This window comes from Zootoca vivipara, chromosome 16 (genome assembly GCF_963506605.1).
Source record: "Zootoca vivipara chromosome 16, rZooViv1.1, whole genome shotgun sequence".
NCBI classification, from domain to species: domain Eukaryota; kingdom Metazoa; phylum Chordata; class Lepidosauria; order Squamata; family Lacertidae; genus Zootoca; species Zootoca vivipara.
Window position 1 is genome coordinate 22,420,479 of NC_083291.1, and position 19,189 is coordinate 22,439,667.

Below are 19,189 nucleotides of genomic sequence, written 5' to 3' on the forward strand. Positions count from 1 at the left end.
TCTGGAGGGCACCATGTTGGTGAACGCTGCATTAGAAGGTATTATGAAAGGAAACACGGGACCCAGGTGGCGCTGTGGGTTAAACCACAGAGTCTAGGGCTTGCTGATCAGAAGGTCGGTGGTTCGAATCCCTGCAATGGGGTGAGCTCCCGTTGCTCGGTCCCAGCTCCTGCCCACCTAGCAGTTCGAAAGCACATCAAAGTGCAAGTAGATAAATAGGGACCGCTCCGGCGGGAAGGTAAACGGCGTTTCCATGCGCTGCTCTGGTTCGCCAGAAGCAGCTTTGTCATGCTGGCCACATGACCCGGAAGCTGTCTGCGGACAAGCGCTGGCTCCCTTGGCCTATAGAGCAAGATGAGCGCCGCAACCCCAGAGTCGGACACGACTGGACCTGTTGGTCAGGGGCCCCTTTACCTTTACCTTTATGAAAGGAAACACACCCTTGTCTTCTCTTCTAGCATCTAAATACAGTGTTTCCAATCCTGCTTCTGAATTGCCTTTTTTCTGCGTTCTGGTAGGAGGGTCATTCTATTTATTTATTTTTTGACATGATTTTTATTAATTTTCTATTTACCCCTCCCCCCAAAAAATCCTTTACAGCAATTAACATTCAACATTCTCAGCAAAATATACAATACAGCTTTCTTCTACATATATACAGTTCAAGTTTGGTTCTTTGTTGACTTCCCTCCTTTCTTTGCAGCCTTTTGTATTTTAAAATAAAGTAACTGTGCGCAACTATTAATCGTTATACAGCATATTGTCAAAATGTCTTTTCCATTTCCAAAAAAGGCTTCTTTTTTGTATGGTTATGTATCTGTCCATAATAGTCAAAAAGAAGATTAGGAGGGTCATTCTAGAGCTATACTGTGTTTCCTCTTTACTGTACTAGGTTGTGGTAGAGAGATGGTTGTGGAACCAAGGTTGGAAAATGGTTGGAATACTTGTGTTGTTGGTTGTGCCCAGGTACTGGAGAGCTGTTCAGAGTTACAGCTAAGAGGGATACTGCCAGTATGGCTTGAAGAACCGATTTCCCTCTAGTAACTCACAGAGGCACCATCCTACACAAGCCTAACACTGAGGTCCAGCGCTGAGGGCCTTCTGGCGGTTCCCTCACTGCGAGAAGCAAAGCTACAGGGAACCAGGCAGAGGGCCTTCTCGGTAGTGGCACCCGCCCTGTGGAACACCCTCCCATCAGATGTCAAAGAGAAAAACAACTACCTGACATTTAGAAGACATATGAAGGCAGCCCTGTTTTTAATCTGTGACATTTTAATGTATTTTTTTAAAAAATTGGAAATCCGCCTAGAGTGGCTGGGGAAACCCAGCCAGATGGGCGGGGTACAAATAATAAATTATTATTATACTAGTGGTTTTCAGCCCGTTTAATAACGGGCGCTAGAATCCTGGGGTTCGGAGAAGCGCTTGCGCAGCGCTTCTCCGAACCCTGGGACCTGTCCTTGCTGTCGGCGGCTGCGGGACAGGAACGGAGGAGGAGAAAGCACTGCTTTCTCCTCCTCCGTTCCTCTCCCGCAGCCGCCGTCAGGAAGCAGACATCCCAGAGTTCGGAGAAGCGCTTGCACAGCGCTTCTCTGAACCCTGGGACCTGTCCTTGCTGTCGGCGGCAGGGGGACAGGAACGGAGGAGGAGAAAGCGCTGCTTTCTCCTCCTCCTTTCCTCTCCCGCAGCCGCCGACAGGAAGCAGACATCCCAGGGTTCGGAGAAGCGCTTGTGCAGCGCTTCTCCGAACCCTGGGACCCGTCCTTGCTGTCGGCGGCAGGGGGACAGGAACGGAGGAGCGCTTTCTCCTTCCTTCCTCTCCCCCAGCCCCCGACAGGAAGGACGCCTGCACTCTCCCCCCCCTGCCTCCTCCAACCGCCGCTCCTCTCACGGGCCAGGGAGGGTTGCGAGGAGGCCTTCGCCGGCCTCCACCCTCGCTTCCCTGACGTGCCCTGCAGTGAGGCGGTGTCCGGCGGGAGCGGCGGTTGGAGGAGGCAGAGGGGGGGGAGAGTGCACGCGGGCAGTCTCTGCTGTCCAATCCCTGTATCCCTGGGGCACATGCGCAGTACCTCAGGGACACACGGGACAACTGGACGCAGGGACAACGGACATTATTATATAGGATTATTATTATGACAGTGGGTCACAGACTGAGTGATTGCATCAGACTGTGATACAGACTCCCCGCTGAAAACTGCATTTCCTGTGCAACTGCTGAAGGAAAACGTTGTTCCTGATATTTCGGAGGAAAACTGAAGTTAGAACATCTAAACTATTACGAAATACAAGCTGATTCTCTAATGGTGCTCTTAGGTTTCTTTCATGGTGAGGCTGTCAAAAGGTTTCTGAAATAAGCTGAATTCTCGGAGAAACAAAAATCTGTTTGTTTTATGAAAGACCGGTGGCGGCCATATTTGGTATCTAAGTCTTGTCAAATCAAACAACCTGAGGATGTCTTTTTTAAAAAAAAAAAAAAAAACTAAGAAAACACTTTTCTTATACATCTCAATTTTTCCCCATATAATTTTTATTAATTTTTTCAAACATAAACATTCATACATCCTTATATACTATTGATCATTATATACAAAACATCAAAATACAACAAATACCCCTACCCCCCCACCCTTCGCTATTAACATCTCTTTTCATCTCCTATTTTTATAAGTTCTGCCAAACTCAGCTTCCTCCTTCTTATACATCTAATTTTAACTGGTAAATTATTCAACTTCTTAATTCATAGATTATGATTTTTATCATTTTGTGCAAGATCACTGCACATTTAACTAGCCTGTAGTTAACGCTTCAGTTGTGCTTCTAGAATATCAGCACAGCATCAACTTTCTGAATCTTGGGAATTTCCTCCAGAACTGTAGCTGAAGAGTCATTGTGGCTTACTGTCCTCACTAATTATAGTTGGAATGGAAAATTAAGTTCATCCTCGTATGATAGAAATGCATCATTCTTCCTTCCTTTCCAGATACAGAAATGTATGTCTGATCACTTTGGAATCCTGCGCTTCCTCCAGGTTGTTCAGAGTGTGACTTATAAAGCTGCCTTATACTGAATCAGACCATTGGTTCCTCTAGTCTAAGGTCCCGTTTGCACTCTTCCTTTAAAGCAGTATCGTACCACTTTTAACAATCATAGCTTCTCCTAAAGAATTCTTGGCAACAGTAGTTTGTTAAGGGTGCTGAGAGGTGTTAGGAGGAGACCTCTTTTCTCCTCAGCGAGCTACAACTCCCAGAGTTCCCTGGGCAGAGGGATGGGTTGTTAAACCTCTCTGGCACAATTCTCAGCACTTTTAACAAACAATACTTCAAAGGGTTCTTTGGGGGAAACACATGACTGCTTAAAGTGATTTTATACTGCTTTAAATGTATAATGCAGATGGGGCCAAGTACTGGTGCAGAGGTTCTCTAGGATGTTGTGGGCTCAGCTATACAGCTGCAAATACAGTACAACATTTAAAGTGTGTTTTAAGTGCATTATACAAATGTGACACTAGATGGCGATGGTGAGCTGATGACAAATTCCATATATATTTCTAAACTTTTTAAATATATGTGTAGATTCAGCCTGGGCTGAGACTTTTCCCCAGCCCTGCTTCCTAGGACTCTTTAAATGGAGATGCTGGGAACTGAGTCTTTGGCATCTACACATGCAAAGTGTATATCCTGGCATTGAGATATGCATGTTCTCTAATCTATTTGGGATGGCCCCATTTTATCCTTACAGGAGCCCTGTGAGGTAGGGCAGGCAGAGAGGACCACTTGCCCATAGGCACCTGGTGTTTGCCATGGCCAAGTGAGCCCGGGTGTCCCAGCGGAAGCGTCTTGCCCATAGAGGCAAGTGGCGTGGGGCGCCAGGGTGCCAAGTTCTGGAGGGCACCAGGGAAGAGGCGGAGGCTGCACATAGCGCCTCCCAGCATCAGCTCACTGCCTTCGCCCTCCTCTGCCATGCCACGCCAGAGCCTCCACCTGCCTTGGCCACCATGGCACGGGTGCCAGGGAAGAGGTGAAGGCTCGGCGCGGCGCATCCCAGCACCAGCTCACCGCCCTTGCCCACCACGCTGAAGCAGCGCCGCGCCCGGAGCCTCTGCCTCTTCCCCACCGGAGGAGCCGCTCTCCAGCCATTGCCCGCCTCCTCCAACCCCGCAAAGCTGCCGGCAGCGCCGTAAAAAGGTCGGCAACGGGTGGGCAGGGCACCGGAGGGATCTTTGCACCACGCCACCGGATATACTTAAGACGGCCCTGTATCGCAGCAACTTACTACTTATGGTAGCAATAGTTTTTCAGAGGGGATTTCTCATTAGCTGTAAGACAAGTAGTAATTTGTTTATCAAGTAAAATAAACTATTCTGTTGCCTGTGTTGGCTTTCTGATATCTTTGTAGTACTTGGAGTACGCCCCTTTCAAACCTTAGTCGCCAACTCCTTCTCACTCCTCTCATGCTAAACCCACAGAGCTTCTCTTCCCACCCCAAGCAGGTGCTCAGCACTCTTGGTTGCCAATGCTATTTTTGAGGCCACTTCTGTCTTCTATTCAGCAGCCCCCCCCCCCGATTCATCCTCATGTCCATGACTACTTCCCCCCCTCCTTTTCTTTTCAACAACACTTGGAAGGCCACAGTTACATACCCTCTAACATTTCTGACAAAAATAGGGACGTCCTATTCCATAATAATAATAATAATAATAATAATAATAATAATAATAATAATAATTTTATTATTTATACCCCGCCTATCTGACTGGTTTGCCCCAGCCACTCTGGGCAGCTTGCAACATATAAAAAAAAACATAATAAAGCATTAAACTTTTTTTTAAAAAAAACTTCCCTGTACAGGGCTGTCTTCAGGTGTCTTCTAAAGGTTGCATAGTTACTTATCTCATCGGCTCCATACCCTTCAACATTTCTCCGATGAAAATAGGGATGTCCTAAGGAAAAGCGGGACATTCTGGAATCAAGTCAGAAACCAGAAGGGGCTTCTGTAAATCCGGGACTGTCCCTGGAAAACAGGCACACTTGGATGGTCTGCAGTTAGCCACTACTGTTTTACATCTATGTACCTCACTCCATATGCAAACAATAAATTGCTGAGTGTTGAATCACAAGAAAATGAAGGGTTCTCTTCCCCCCCCCCAATGTTTACTTTTACAGGAACTGGTTAAGCTTCTCCACAAAGCCCTGGAAGCAGCCCAGCATGAGAAGCGAGAGTCCTGCAGGTACCTGGTCACGGCAAAGGAGGAGGATAGACTGGAGCTGGTGCGGCACAAAGTGAGGCAGATTGCCGAGCTGAATAAACAGGTTGAAGTGCTGGAGATGGAGAAGAAGGAGCTGGAGCAGGGCCTGGCTTTGAAGGACGAGCACATCGGGGAGCTGAAGGCCCACGTGCAGCTCCTGATGGACAAAAACCAGGCCAAGCAACAAGTCATCCTGAAGCTGACGGAGCAACTCGCCAGAGACATGCCTGACTCGGTTCGGGAGGCAGACCCCATTCCCATGGAGACCTTGTACAAGCAGCAGGAAGAGATTGAACATTTGAAGGTACTTTGAGGCAAATGGTGCAATGGCAGGGCCGGCCCTACCATTGGGCAGAGCCTTGGGGAGCAAATGTGTTGGGGGCGGCACAACAGTAAATGCCCCCAGGTAAATGCCTCCTTAGCCCCTTAGCCCTTCTCTGTTGCTACACAAACTGTCCTGGGGGCCCTTATCTGTCCTGTTGATTCAGGTACTATCTCATACCTGGTGTTGAAGGAAAATTTAATGGCTCGGCTCGTCAGCTTCCGTACCTGGGAGCGGGCACCACCTCTGGTGGCAAAATGCTTTGGCCTGGGTACAGTAGGAGGTGGCGATTATGACCTCACTCCTTCCACAGTTGCACCTTGGTGATATGTTATCCCTCTGCTTTATTTTTGTGTGTGCAAGAGGCAAGTCTGTGTGCACCACAATACCATAGCAGCTCCTTTAAGAAACAGCCCGGAATATGATATTGAGCAGAGGATTCAGTTTCCTTTAAAAAAAATATCACGGTGCCCACAACATCTGGAGCGCACCAGGTTGGAGATGACTACACTTAGAAGACAGTGTTCTGGTTTTCTCTGTGAATGTAATGTTTTCTATCTGTCTACAAAATAGGACTTTCTGTTGCTTTTTGTCACCAGTGCCCTTGGCCTGTTTGAGGAGCCATGGAAAGAGTTCAGCAACAACACAGCTTGCCCCCATCTTTCCGTCGGACACCATTTGTCCTTTCATAAACCCAACAAATTTATTATTGGGTGTACAAATTAGAATTGTGCCGACAGGTTATTTCTACGTATCTTCTCTTGTCTTTTTGCCAGGATGACTTAGAAGCGTACAAGATTCAGAACCAATTTCTGAACTGCGAAATCCACCAGGTGACTAAAATCTGGAGCGCGGTAGCACAGAAAGAGAAAACCCTACTGATGAAGGTAAAAAGCAGTCTAAAAAAAATAATGATCCAGCATTTGTGCTTTAGGCCCCATCTGCATTATACATCTAAAGCAGTATTATACCATTTCAAACACCTATAGCTTTCCCCCAAAGAATCCTGGGAACTGTAGTTTGTTGAAAGTGCTGATAATTTTTAGGAGACCCCTATTCCTCTCCCTTCGCAGAGCTACAATTCCCAGAGTTCCCTGGGAGGAGGGATTGGCTCTTAAACCACTCTGAAAATTCCCAGAATTTGGGGGTGAGAGGGGGAGTCAAAGTGCTTTAAATGTGTGTTGAATGTGAGGTGTGAATCTTTGTGTTTGCCTGTGCTCCAGCTTTCTAGGAGCCAACCTCAGCTCTCCCACCTTAGGTTGCTGGTGGCTACTTCTGAGGCGACGGGGAGCATAACACGACAACAGGAAGCCATGGTCATATTCTGACTGCAACGCTTTTTTTAATTCCAGTGTGCCCGTCTGCAAGCCCACAACTGCCAGATTGAGAGCAAGTATCTGATGATTCTGCGGAAGCTGCAAGGCCTACCGGACTTTGCCAGTGAACATGTGGAAATGTTGAAGGGCCTCATCCAGGAAGCACTTCAATGGGGTGTGAAGGAGGAAGCCATGATCCCTGTACATCTGAGCCCAATCAAGTAATGGCTGTGTGTGTGTGTGTGTGTGTGTGTGTGTGTGTGTGTTTAAAATAGATGTAGCGCTCTTTGTTTTCACCAGGCTCACTGCTTCTGGAATATGATGTTGGTCTAGATTGGTCTGATTCATCTGACAATCCTTATATTCTTACTGTCCGTGAGCTGTCATTGCCAGATTATCAGCTAAAGCTTTATTTGATCATCCTATTTTTAATCCACAAAAGCACATTTTCACTTGTGGGGCTGCGAGGTGAGGGTAGACTCGCTTACATTATTAGGTTACCTTTGACCCAGGTGGCGCTGTGGTTAAACCACTGAGCCTAGGGCTTGCTGATCAGAAGGTCGGCGGTTCGAATCCCTGTGACGGGGTGAGCTCCCGTAGCTTGGTCCCAGCTCCTGCCAACCTAGCCGTTCAAAAGCACGTCAAAATGCAAGTAGATAAATAGGAACCGCTACAGCGGGAAGGTAAACGGCGTTTCCATGTGCTGCTCTGGTTTGCCAGAAGCGGCTTTGTCATGCTGGCCACATGACCTGGAAGCTATACGCCAGCTCCCTCGGCCAATAATGCGAGATGAGCGTGCAACCCCAGAGTCGGTCACGACTGGACCTGATGATCAGGGGTCCCTTAACCTTTACCTTTTGATTTTGGTTTGTTACTGTAGTAGGGAAAGGCAAAAGAAAACATGAGCTGGTTTTTCCTTCAAACAGTCGGTGATAGCATTTTATATTATTCTTAAACTGTACATTATCTTACTTTTCCCCCCATTGTCAAAAAGGCAACTACACCGAGATCTTTGGCAAGATGTATACTTTTAAAATAATGATAATAATTGTTTCAGAGTTTACTAACTTCTCTTTAATCAATCTGATGTTTCCCCCATATTCTTCTCTTTTCACCGTTCAGCCAGTATGATGACTATGGGTTTATGACGATTCCTGAGTACGAAGCTGCAGACTGGAAGCTTCTGGCAAAAATCCAGGCTCTGGAGATCAAATCCAGTAATCTCCTGAACCAGGATGCCATGGAGAGAACTCTCTCTGACCGGTGGAATAATCTTGGGGAACTAACTCCCTCCTCAGAGCTAAAGAGCTTGCTGCGCTGTGGCGTCCCAATAGACCACCGCCAACGAGTGTGGAGATGGATTGTGAGCAGGCGGGTACAGCACATTCGCTCTCCTGGCCATTACCAAAGCTTGCTCAAGAAGTGTGAAGTTGCTGAGCACCCAGCTTCCCGCCAGATTGAACTGGATCTGCCTCGCACGCTCACCAACAATAGGCACTTCAGTTCACCTGCCTCCCAGTATCTTCCCAAACTCCGAAGGATTTTGCTTGCGTTCTCGCTGCAAAATCCCACCATTGGCTATTGCCAGGGACTGAACAGGTAAGGGGTGCTAGCTCATTGCCAACCTTTTTAAACTCTATGTTTGCAACAAATATTAGGGTCAAATATATAACCCAATCAGTCATAATAATAATAATTTACAGTGGTACCTTGGTACTCGAACGGCATGGCTCCTGAACACATCGGCACCCGAATGCCGCAAACCCGAAAGTGAGTGTTCCGGTTTGCGAACGTTTTTTGGAAGCCGAACGTCCGACGCGGCTTCCGATTGAGTGCAGGAAGCTCCTGCAGCCAATCAGAAGCCGCGCCTTGGTTTTCGAACCGTTTTGGGAGTCGAACGGACTCCCGGAACAGATTAAGTTTGAGAACCAAGATACCACTGTATTATTATTATTATTATTATTATTATTATTATTATTATTATTATTATTTAATTGAATTTATATACCGCCCTATACCCAGAGGTCTCAGGGTAGTCCACAGAACAAGATCAACATAAAAAAACAAAACATATAGTATCAAAATAAAAACAACCCAATAACACCCCCCCCATCTGACCAGATTGCCCCAGCCACTCTGGGTAGCTCCCAACACAATATTAAAAACACGCTAAAACACCAAACATTAAAAACTTCCCTATACAATCTAAGTATAATGTGAAAAATCACAGTCGTGAGATGTATTTGACAATGACTCCAACTGGAACTGCTGTGTTCTAACAAAGCTATATAGGCGTACATGAAACCATGCAAACAGCCAAATGTTTTCTTGTGCCTATTTTCACTTGTGCTGCTGAAAAGATGAGCTGCTCTTACTCAAGGGTTGCCAACCTTTTTTGGGGGCCCAGGGGTCATGGTCATATTGGGAATGTTGAGAGAGTATCATGGTCGCCAGTGAGAAAATGGCTGCCTTGGGGCATGTGGCATAACTCAAAATGGCCGCTGCAACTGAAAGAGAGACGGGGCCACAAATTATGTGGGCACTGCCGCTGCCCCGCCAGCTACGCACAGTCAATGGGGGAAAGGCACCTACATCAGCTTACTCTGCACTCATTTGTCGAGAGAAGCAATTTGTATCTCTTCTCTGTTCAGAACCGGTGTGTTTCCAGTCCATAGCTGCCAAGTCTCCCGCCGAAAAATGCGGGATCAGCAGCGGCGCAGCACCGGAAGTCGCCCAATTTCCGGTGCCCAGACATGGGTAGCGCAGCACCGGAAGTCGCTTCTACGTATGTCCGGACATGTGTAGAAGTGACTTCCGGTGCCGCACTACCCATGTCCGGGCACCGGAAATTGGGTGGCGCCAGGACCCAAAATGGAGCCTCCCTGGCAGGTAGGAAATCCGGGAGATTTACGGGGTTTTTTTTCAATCCGGGCTGCCAGCGGGAAACTGTTTAAATTACGGGGGTTTCCCGCGAAAAACGGAAGACTTGGCAGCTATGTTCCAGTCCTGGCAACCAGTGAAATATGTGCATGCAACATGTTTAAGAATGTTAAAGTGTTCAGTGCAGGAAAAGCCAGTCCAAACAGAAACTGACCAGGAAGATCAGATAGTTTCTTGTGTGCTGTAGCTTTTTGAAGGAATATTTACTGAGACCTTTTGCAAGACACCATAGAAAGAACCGCCAGGGCACCATAGAAAGAACTGGTAGCTACTATGGCACCTGTTTTATAGTTACATTAACAAGTGGGGTGCCTATTTACCACATGCAGTGTTAAGTTTCAGAAGAAACTTCTTGCTTCTTCGCCATTTTCCTCTTGTGGGAATTTTCCAGCTTGAAGGGCCATAGCTATAAGATCTGCCTCCCATTCTTGCCTGCTTTCTTTAACAGTGGTGTCTCTTTATTCATCCCAGATTGGCAGCCATTGCACTACTGGTTCTAGAGGAAGAAGAAAACGCTTTCTGGTGCCTAGTTCATATCACTGAAAACCTAATGCCTCCAGATTACTACAGCAACACACTAATTGGCTCTCAAGTAAGTCTGGGACTCCCCACTAAGCCATACAATAGGAAAAATGAGTTGTTTTTAAAGAATTGCATATCTTTATGATGGAAGTGGTGCTTCTAGAGGAAAAATCCCAACGCACTTTACATAGGTGTTGGCTCAGGCCTGGCTTACATTGTTTTGTGATTCATGTTAAATCTAGCCAGTTGATTATTTGACAAAATAATGGAACTTCACACCTAATCCACTGGTTTGCATGATGTCAAAAATCAAATTGTCCTTAAAACTAATTAATTCCTCCTTCACTGTGGCCTAATTTGGACATAATCCAAAGACCAAACTAGTTTGGCATAAAGTTACACACAAACCATTCAATTGTAGTTCATACCAATGCGATCACCAGTACCATGGGATTATAGGATTACCTGGTTTTTTAAGGTGTTTTTTTTGGGGGGGGGCAAAAAATCCCTTTTTTGGTATCACAGGATCTATAGGAGAGTCAACGAAAAATATTTTACACACAAGAAATCATTTTGTAACCACAGTGGAAGCAGATTTTGGTTCTGCCTCCACTGCAGAAAGTATAACCATAGCTTGTGCGTGTTGTAGACTGTATTGTGCCGTAAGTCGAAAGTTTGATTTTGTTAGATCGGTCAGGTGTTTACGAGTACAATTAACCCCTGTGATTTTGGAGGACTCTGAGAACGTGCTGATAAAGCATCCTTTCAAGTACGGTTATTGGTTCTTATTGATGTTTTGCTGAATCCAGGTGGATCAAAGAGTCTTTAAAGATTTCTTGTCAGAGAAGCTTCCCAGGCTGACGGCTCATCTGGAGCAGCACCGAATCGACTTGGGCCTGGTGACCTTCAATTGGTTCTTGGTTGTATTTGTAGACAGTCTTGTTAGCGATATCCTCTTCAGGGTATGGGATGCCTTTCTCTACGAAGGTACTAAGGTAAGAGTATCCCTGCCTCCTATCCCTCCTACATTCTCACTTCATAGATCAGTCTCTGCAGAGATGTTTGAGCAACCAGGCATTTAGGCCAGGCTTCCGATGTGTCTATTGAACCTGTTCCTTCCTGCCTCAGTGATGTTACCTCTATCATCTGTGTGGCTCTAACTGCCTCCCTCCTATGGCATCCCCCCGTCAGCCACGTTTTTCTTTGTCCCAGGTGATATTCCGTTACGCTCTGGCAATATTTAAATACAACGAAGAAGCGATACTGAGGATCCAGGACAGCCTGGAAATTTACCAGTACATGCGTTTTTTTACCAAAACCATCTGTGATGGCAGGTAAGGATGGTGTCAGGAAGTGTTTCGTGTGGGGATTGTGGTTGTCAGGTGACAGTTTGTCATTCAGAGAACTGGGAAAAGTCAAAAACTGGGATTGAGGCAGGCACAGATCAGGAATAAGCAATAGCATTGACGCCATGTTCATCTGAGGCAAATCAGAAGCTAGGAACCAAGCCAAGTACAGATAGATTAGGGCTAAAGTGAAACCTTTTTCTCTCACACACAGAGAACATGCTGGTGCCATTTCCCTCATACTGATGTGCAACACTGGGTATGAGGTGCTGATCAGATGGGGAAATGTTCACACTCCCGTTGTGTGGGGCAGCACTACAGGGAAGTGGCTTCCACATGATGCGGTGTGTGTAAATAATGCCTGAGGCAACACTGAAACGGAACAAAAACTCCTTTAAAAGCATACCCCCTTATATATACCCTTGGGCTTTGAGGTGAATCCTGCCTCTCCTTGAACATGTGCGCCTATGTATTTGATAGTTTCATTGATCACCGGCAAATATATCATGCACATCTAAAACATAGGTCCATGTTATTGTATATAATAATCCCTTATTCCAGAAAATCCCGGGGTTATTCGGAAGCAGATCATTAATGGTTGACCAGTTTTCCTGAAGGACAGATGTCCTGCTACAATTCACTTTCCCTCTGTAATGCTTAGCCTCTGTTTAGTATTGGGTGTGTTCTAGATTGCATTCTCATTTCACAGAGGGTGGCAGACTAGGCCGGCCTTACCATTAGGCATAGTAAGGCTGATACCTCAAGCTGAGGTTTCTGGGGGGGTCAATGCAGCTGTGAAGTACTAGAAAACAGAGCTGTGTGAACCCCATGGCCTGCCTTGTTCCCCTAAATGAGCCTTAGGTGCAGTGGAGGTTGCTGTCCCATTGCCAGTGTTTAAGAATCCACTGCAAATCCAGTACATAAAAGGAGCAACATTTTGTCCATGACTTCAGGCGGCAAAATTACTTGGGGCAGCCCTGGTGATAGTCCAGTAGACTTGGCCTTGTGCTCACCCTAAAACATCCCCCAGAATCCTCTGTAATGAAGAGAGGTTCCTTCCTTAGCAGAAAAAGAATTGTGGGAAATGCCAGTAGTAAATTTTGAAATACTGTTTTAGAACATTAGTGCAGGGAACCAGTAAACTGGTCTGACACAGAGCTGCATCTAAGGGTGTTCTTAGAAAAGACCCAGAGCTTTGGTCCCTGGGTGACACTTTCTGTCTCTGGAAGACAAACCTCTTTCAGAAATCCTGCCACATTTTTGCGAGGGAAGCCAAAAGAGCATGCAGAATTCCCACAAGTCTCTCTCCAATGTCTACTTAGTCCAAGCTACCCTTTAAAAATTCTGGCTCATATGCTTGCTCTCTTCCAGGAAGCTGATGAACATCGCCTTCAGTGACATGAACCCGTTTCCCATGAAAGTTTTACAAAATCGGCGCCGAGTGTACAGGTTAAAACTGGAGTCTGAGATGAGAGAACTGGAGCAGATAAAAGTCGAGTACATGAAGGAACAGGCAGAACATGCTGCCAGCAACTCAAATGGAGCTGTGAGTGAGGATGAAGAAGATATGTAACTCCAGTTTCCTCCTCACAGCTGGCCTTCAAACATAAATTTTCACTACTTTAGAAACAAAAAAGTGTTAACACTAGCTATCCATGAGCAATGAGCAAAGATGCACTGAATTGTCTTCAAGTGAACTGGGGAAAAAAGAAGCCTTGTTTCTCACTAAGGACTTTTCTTGACGTAGTGTGTAGTGTACAATATTTCCAAGAAGTCACCGCACCATAAAATCTCTACTGTCTGCTTCCCTTTTTGGATAACATCAGGTATTGTAGATCTCAATTTAGAGGTCTTTCCCCACTCCCCAACCCACAATCCATCATTCTGGGCCTATGTGGTTTCTGTACTCACGGATACAAATTAAATACCTGAGACAACAGGCTAGTGAAGCACCAGCACTTAACTATCTTCTGGTCTCCCCATGAGGACCACTAATGTACCTGTGCATACATACACACACTCAGAAAAATGTCCCTGGCTGGATGTGCTAATCAGTGGATCTGGAGTTGATTTCCATATACCGTACATTTCACACACTAAACTCTATGTGAAATTCTTTTCCTTCTGCTTTTCTGGTTTGGAAGGAATCGCCGATGTGGTACATACATGCACGCACACAGGAACTACCAATAATTACTTGCTGGACAGGATTCCTGATCAGCCCACTTAGAGGGGATATTCTCATGTTTGCTTAGCACCCTGTCCATGAGTTTTTTGATATTTCACATCTTCACCCCGGCCCCCAAATGCATGTACTTAGTGTGGCTCTACATTAGGTGCTCACCAATAAAAGTCAATTTACAATAAATCTTTGTAGGAGTGCCACACCGGGGGGGAAATATGCCAAGAAGTGGAATTCCTTGTGTTGAAGCAAACAGTGAAACTTGAATGTGTACAGACTATTTCTTTGCAGGCTAGTAAAAGGTATGGGACCCAGGTGGCGCTGTGGGTTAAACCACTGAGCCTAGGGCTTGCTGATCAGAAGGTCGGCGGTTCGAATCCCTGTGACGGGGTGAGCTCCCGTTGCTTGGTCCCAGCTCCTGCCAACCTAGCAGTTCGAAAGCACGTCAAAATGCAAGTAGGTAAATAGGAACTGCTACAGCGGGAAGGTAAACGGCGTTTCCATGTGCTGCTCTGGTTTGCCAGAAGCGGCTTTGTCATGCTGGCCACATGACCTGGAAGCTGTACGCCGGCTCCCTCGGCCAATAATGCGAGATGAGCGCGCAACCCCAGAGTCGGTCACGACTGGACCTAATGGTCAGGGGTCCCCTTTACCTTTACCTTTAAAAGGTAGATTAAGCATTCCAGGAAAGGGCATTCTCTTGACATTTTGCAAAAAATTATCTTGCTGGTCTCAGGATTCTAACTGTTTTGATAGATGGGGCAGGTCAATCTGCTATTCATTCCCCTACTGGGACTGTTTGTGCGTCCAGCTTTACAGCGATTTTTGAAGGGTAGTCAGAGGGCAGTCGTCTGCTTGAAAGTGTCGTCATTATGAGGGCTGTCCAGTCCAAAGCATACATTTAAAGGAAAACACACACACCCCAAAAAAAGAATCCTGGAAATTGTAGTTTACCTCTCACAGAGCTAAATTTTATGGGGCCCTTGACAAACTACAATTCCTAGGATTCTTTGGGGAGAATGTGTTTTAAATGTTTGAACACCTCTCACATTCTCTTAGAATGGCAATGGTGCCCACCTGAGAGGTGCCGAAACTGAGTTTCGGTGACTTTTGGTTGGGGAAAAAAGCCCTGGTTATGTCCCTCATTTACTTATTCCTTTCAAATACATGGTGCATGCATTTGCTCTTCCCCTGCCCCATTTTGAATGCACTGACTTTATGTATTTATTGTTTATGTGTTTCCTTTTGACGCCAAATGGGATTCCATGCCAATTGCCAGTGTTTCATGGGGACCTAGGCCTTTTGAAAGATCCAGGGTTCACAAATAGCTTTTATCTGGTGCATTTCCCAGGCAATCCTGCCTGGGAAGCTGGTCATATGCAGTTCCAAATTGGCAGGTTGCTAGTTGAAACCAAGTTTCAAGGACCACATCTCTCCACATGAACCTACTTGGACCCTGATATCATCATCTGAGGCCCTTCTTCATGTGCCTCCTCCGCAAGAGGTCTGGAGGGTGGCAACATGAGAACGGGCCTTTTCTGCAGTGGCTCCCCACCTGTGGAATGCTCTCCCCAGGGAAGTTCGCCTGCCACCTTCATTATACCTCTTTAGGGTCCAGGCAAAAAAAAATCCTCTTCAACCAGGCTTTGGGCTGACTTTTTAAATGTGGGAGGGGTGATTATTGGTTTGCTTTTATTCCTGTTTTTGTCTTATTTGTGTTTTATATTGTAATTTTATGTTGTGAACTCCGCTAAGATCTACAGATAAAGGGCAGTACAGTGGAACCTCTGTTTACGAACACGATCCATTCCACGGAGGCGTTTGTAAATGGAGGCACGCTTCTGCACGTGCGCTAAGCGCCGATAGAGCGCTTCTGCACATATCGTGTCTGTGCATCTGACGTTGCGCGATGCCGCGGAACCTGGATGTAAACACTTCTGGGTCCGCGGCGTTCATAAATTGAGGTAGGCGTAAACTGAGGTTCCACTGTATACAAATTTATTATTATAATAATGATGATGATGATAATAATAATAATATATTATATAAAAGCTGAATTAGAGCAAGGTTGCTTTTGATTGAGGCCATTTTAGGCCAGTGCTAGAGCTCCTAGCCTCAAGGAATTCTTTATACAAGGGGTTGGGAAAACTCTTCCTGCTAGAGGGCCACATTGTCTTGCGAGGCAACTCTCTAGGGGCCGCATGCCAGTGAAAAAAATAGGTGGAGCAACTAGTGTTAATTTAAACTTTGCAAAGAAGAGATTGCTTCAGCACACGCTTGCTCATCCTTCTCTATCCAGGCAAGCAAGAAGCATTATTGGAGTTCAGGGACACATTTTAGCCAGGCGAAAACACTAGAGGGTACAAAACAGGGATGCTGAGGCCTGCGGAGATTCCTGAGGGTCAGATAGAGACCCAGAGAGCGGATTTCAGCCTCTGAATCCCAGGTCCGCCAACCCTGCTTTACACCACAGCAGACCATAACCTAAGGCTGCATGCTCAGGCCGACAGCAGGCATGCAAGGTCTTCAACAGAGGCCTTTCCCTACTTTTAACATCTTTTTAACTTGTCAACTGAGGACTGAACTTTACCAGAAAGCTACAGTCTCATGTTTCTCTCATCCTCTCAGGTTAACATTTATATCGACTGGATTTCCAGTGTGTTTTGACATTATCTAACATGTTTTTAAAAAGGAAGTGCAGGAAAGCTTTTGCTACCTGTACGAAAACATCCAGGGTTGTTGCCAAAGGTGCTAGCTGAAGAATAGCTTTACATCTGTCTTAAAGTGAGTAATCCTTGCCTTAGTACGTACTGTAATATTCCCGGAAGCACTTATCCTTTGCACTGAGTTGGCTGCTAACTTGTACTGCTCCTCGAACAACAGCTTCTGTGGCCTCTACCTTTTATGTTGCTGATGAAGAAAATATATTGGTCGTTCTTATCTGCACTGTCACGTACATAGTACTGCTTCATGTAAACTCCACAGGGGATAAAATAAAGGGAGATCATTGAGCAAGAGGGGATCTGCGCAGTCTCTGTTTCTTTTTCCTGCTTTCCACTCTGCCATCACTGATATTAGGATATTGTTTGCAAAAAGAGCTGGTGTGTATGTGATTGTGCGCCACTCGATGGCTGGTAGCTGAATGTGCGAGCTGACTATCGAAAAGTATTTGTATTTGAGACATTCAAGCAAATAGATCTGTATAAAGAGACCAGATTTCAGACAGTTGCCCATCTTTTTTGTGTTTATGGAAGCAGAGATGTACCTACGGTAGGCTCCCTTGCACCCTTGGCAAGGTGCTGTATCAGTGCCTCCAGAGCTGGGAGAAACCATGGATCAGAAACTCTAAAAGTTTGCTTTTGTCGCCTTTCGTGCTCCGCCAGTGACTTCCTTCCCGGTCATTGGGGTCTGCTCTCCTCCTCCATTGGTCCGTCCGTCTGCCTGCCTGCCTTCCTCAGCTCGCTGCTTTCCCTTCTGCCTCCTTCCCTTCCTTTTTCCTCCTCCTGCAACTCTCACCTGCTCCCTCTGTCTTACTTCCCTCTCCAGGAACCTGCATGCACCACCCAGTCGCCTGGAGCAGCCTTGGGAGCATACAGGCTCCTAGCCACTCCAAGCCCAAGTGGAGAAGCACAATTTTTCTGCCCCACTGAGCCTGCACCCTTGGTGGGGGTCAACCTGGCCAACCTCTGGGTGGACCCCTGTATAGAAGGTCAACTCCTCGTGTGCTGCCAGTTGAGTCAAGTCCTCTGCCCACTGTACAATTGGGGAAGGAGGTGGGAAGAGACTTTGCCTTCCAGTGTTGAAGTGTTTAGCCACCCTTCAGCTCTCAGTAAATCTCAAGGGGGTACTCAAAACCATATTTATGCAGCTGATGACCTTTGACTCAAGCACAGGGCTCTGTCTTCTACAGTTTTGCAGCTTTAATGTTGTTGTTGTTGTTTAGTCGTTTAGTCGTGTCCGACTCTTCATGACCCCATGGACCAGAGCACGCCAGGCACTCCTGTCTTCCACTGCCTCCCACAGTTTGGTCAAACTCATGTTCGTAGCTTCGAGAACACTGTCCAACCATCTCATTCTCTGTCGTCCCCTTCTCCTAGTGCCCTCAATCTTTCCCAACATCAGGGTCTTTTCCAAGGATTCTTCTCTTCTCATGAGGTGGCTAAAATATTGGAGCCTCAGCTTCAGGATCTGTCCTTCCAGTGAGCACTCAGGGCTGATTTCCTTCAGAATGGATAGGTTTGATCTTCTTGCAGTCCATGGGACACTCAAGAGTCTCCTCCAGCACCATAATTCAAAAGCATCAATTCTTCGGCGATCAGCCTTCTTTATGGTCCAGCTCTCACTTCCATACATCACTACTGTAATACACACCTGTAATATATACAACATCCTGGTAACCTCCATATGCACTGACTGGATGGAAGTTGCAGTCCATGAAATTTTATTTCTGCTCTTTTTCTCAATGCCTGGCTCTTTCCAGATTGCATTCATTCTCTGGTCTGGTATAGTGCTTCTCGTTTATCTTTTATCTGTTGACCATGTTTAAGAGATTTGGAATGTCCCACAGACTCGCAGACTCCTGAGCACACCCAGATTCCTTTCTTTTTTAAAAAAGTTTTTAACTCGAGTGTAGACATTATGCTACAACGTGTTTCAGTACTAAGCTGGTCAGGAGGCCTATCGGAGTTGACTCGCACACGCTTCTCAACGTTTTGGATCTTTGCAGGTATTATTCCTAAAGATGTGAAGACCCTTGGAAGAGAGAATGGGGGGGGGGGGTTGCAAGGCAAATCTTCTATCTCACTTTTACAATTAATTACTCATGAGTCGGTTTGAAGAAAGAATCCAAAAAGTTTATTTTCTGCAGAAAAGTTACAGTGGGATATCTCCACAAAGGCTGAAACACACCCCAAAATGCCCTTGGGTGTGTTATTTATGGCTTTCTTACACAAAGCATCACAACATTTCCTCCAATCATATGCATTCTCAAAACCTCATTCAGTGTTGTTTGTTGTTGTTGTTTAGTTGTTTAATCATGTCCAACTCTTCATGACCCTATGGACCAGAGCACGCCAGGCACTCCTGTCTTCCACTGCCTCCCGCAGTTTGGTCAAACTCATGTTCGTAGCTTTGAGAACACTGTCCAACCATCTCGTCCTCTGTCGTTCCCTTCTCCTTGTGCCCTCAATCTTTCCCAACATCAGGGTCTTTTCCAGGGAGTCTTCTCTTCTCATGAGGTGGCTAAAATATTGGAGCCTCAGCTTCAGGATCTGTCCTTCCAGTGAGCACTCAGGGCTGATTTCCTTCAGAATGGAT

The 19,189-nt window shown here is 46.1% G+C and overlaps 1 protein-coding gene across 4 annotated transcripts in view; it reads left to right on the forward strand.

The window, feature by feature from the left end:
• Window positions 1-19,175, forward strand: part of TBC1D2 (TBC1 domain family member 2) — a 32,690-nt gene extending 13,515 nt beyond the window's left edge. For 3 of the 4 annotated variants that reach the window (XM_035140418.2, XM_060269061.1, XM_060269062.1), the window contains 8 exons: window positions 5,163-5,549; window positions 6,344-6,454; window positions 6,920-7,104; window positions 8,006-8,482; window positions 10,295-10,415; window positions 11,155-11,340; window positions 11,558-11,679; window positions 13,063-19,175. In XM_035140418.2, coding sequence (XP_034996309.1) covers window positions 5,163-5,549; window positions 6,344-6,454; window positions 6,920-7,104; window positions 8,006-8,482; window positions 10,295-10,415; window positions 11,155-11,340; window positions 11,558-11,679; window positions 13,063-13,264 — 1,791 coding nt within the window. In that variant the 3' untranslated portion in view covers window positions 13,265-19,175. The remainder of the gene's footprint in view (window positions 1-5,162; window positions 5,550-6,343; window positions 6,455-6,919; window positions 7,105-8,005; window positions 8,483-10,294; window positions 10,416-11,154; window positions 11,341-11,557; window positions 11,680-13,062) is intronic. The other variant, XM_060269063.1, reaches the window with a different exon arrangement.
• The last annotated feature ends 14 nt before the right edge of the window (window positions 19,176-19,189 follow it).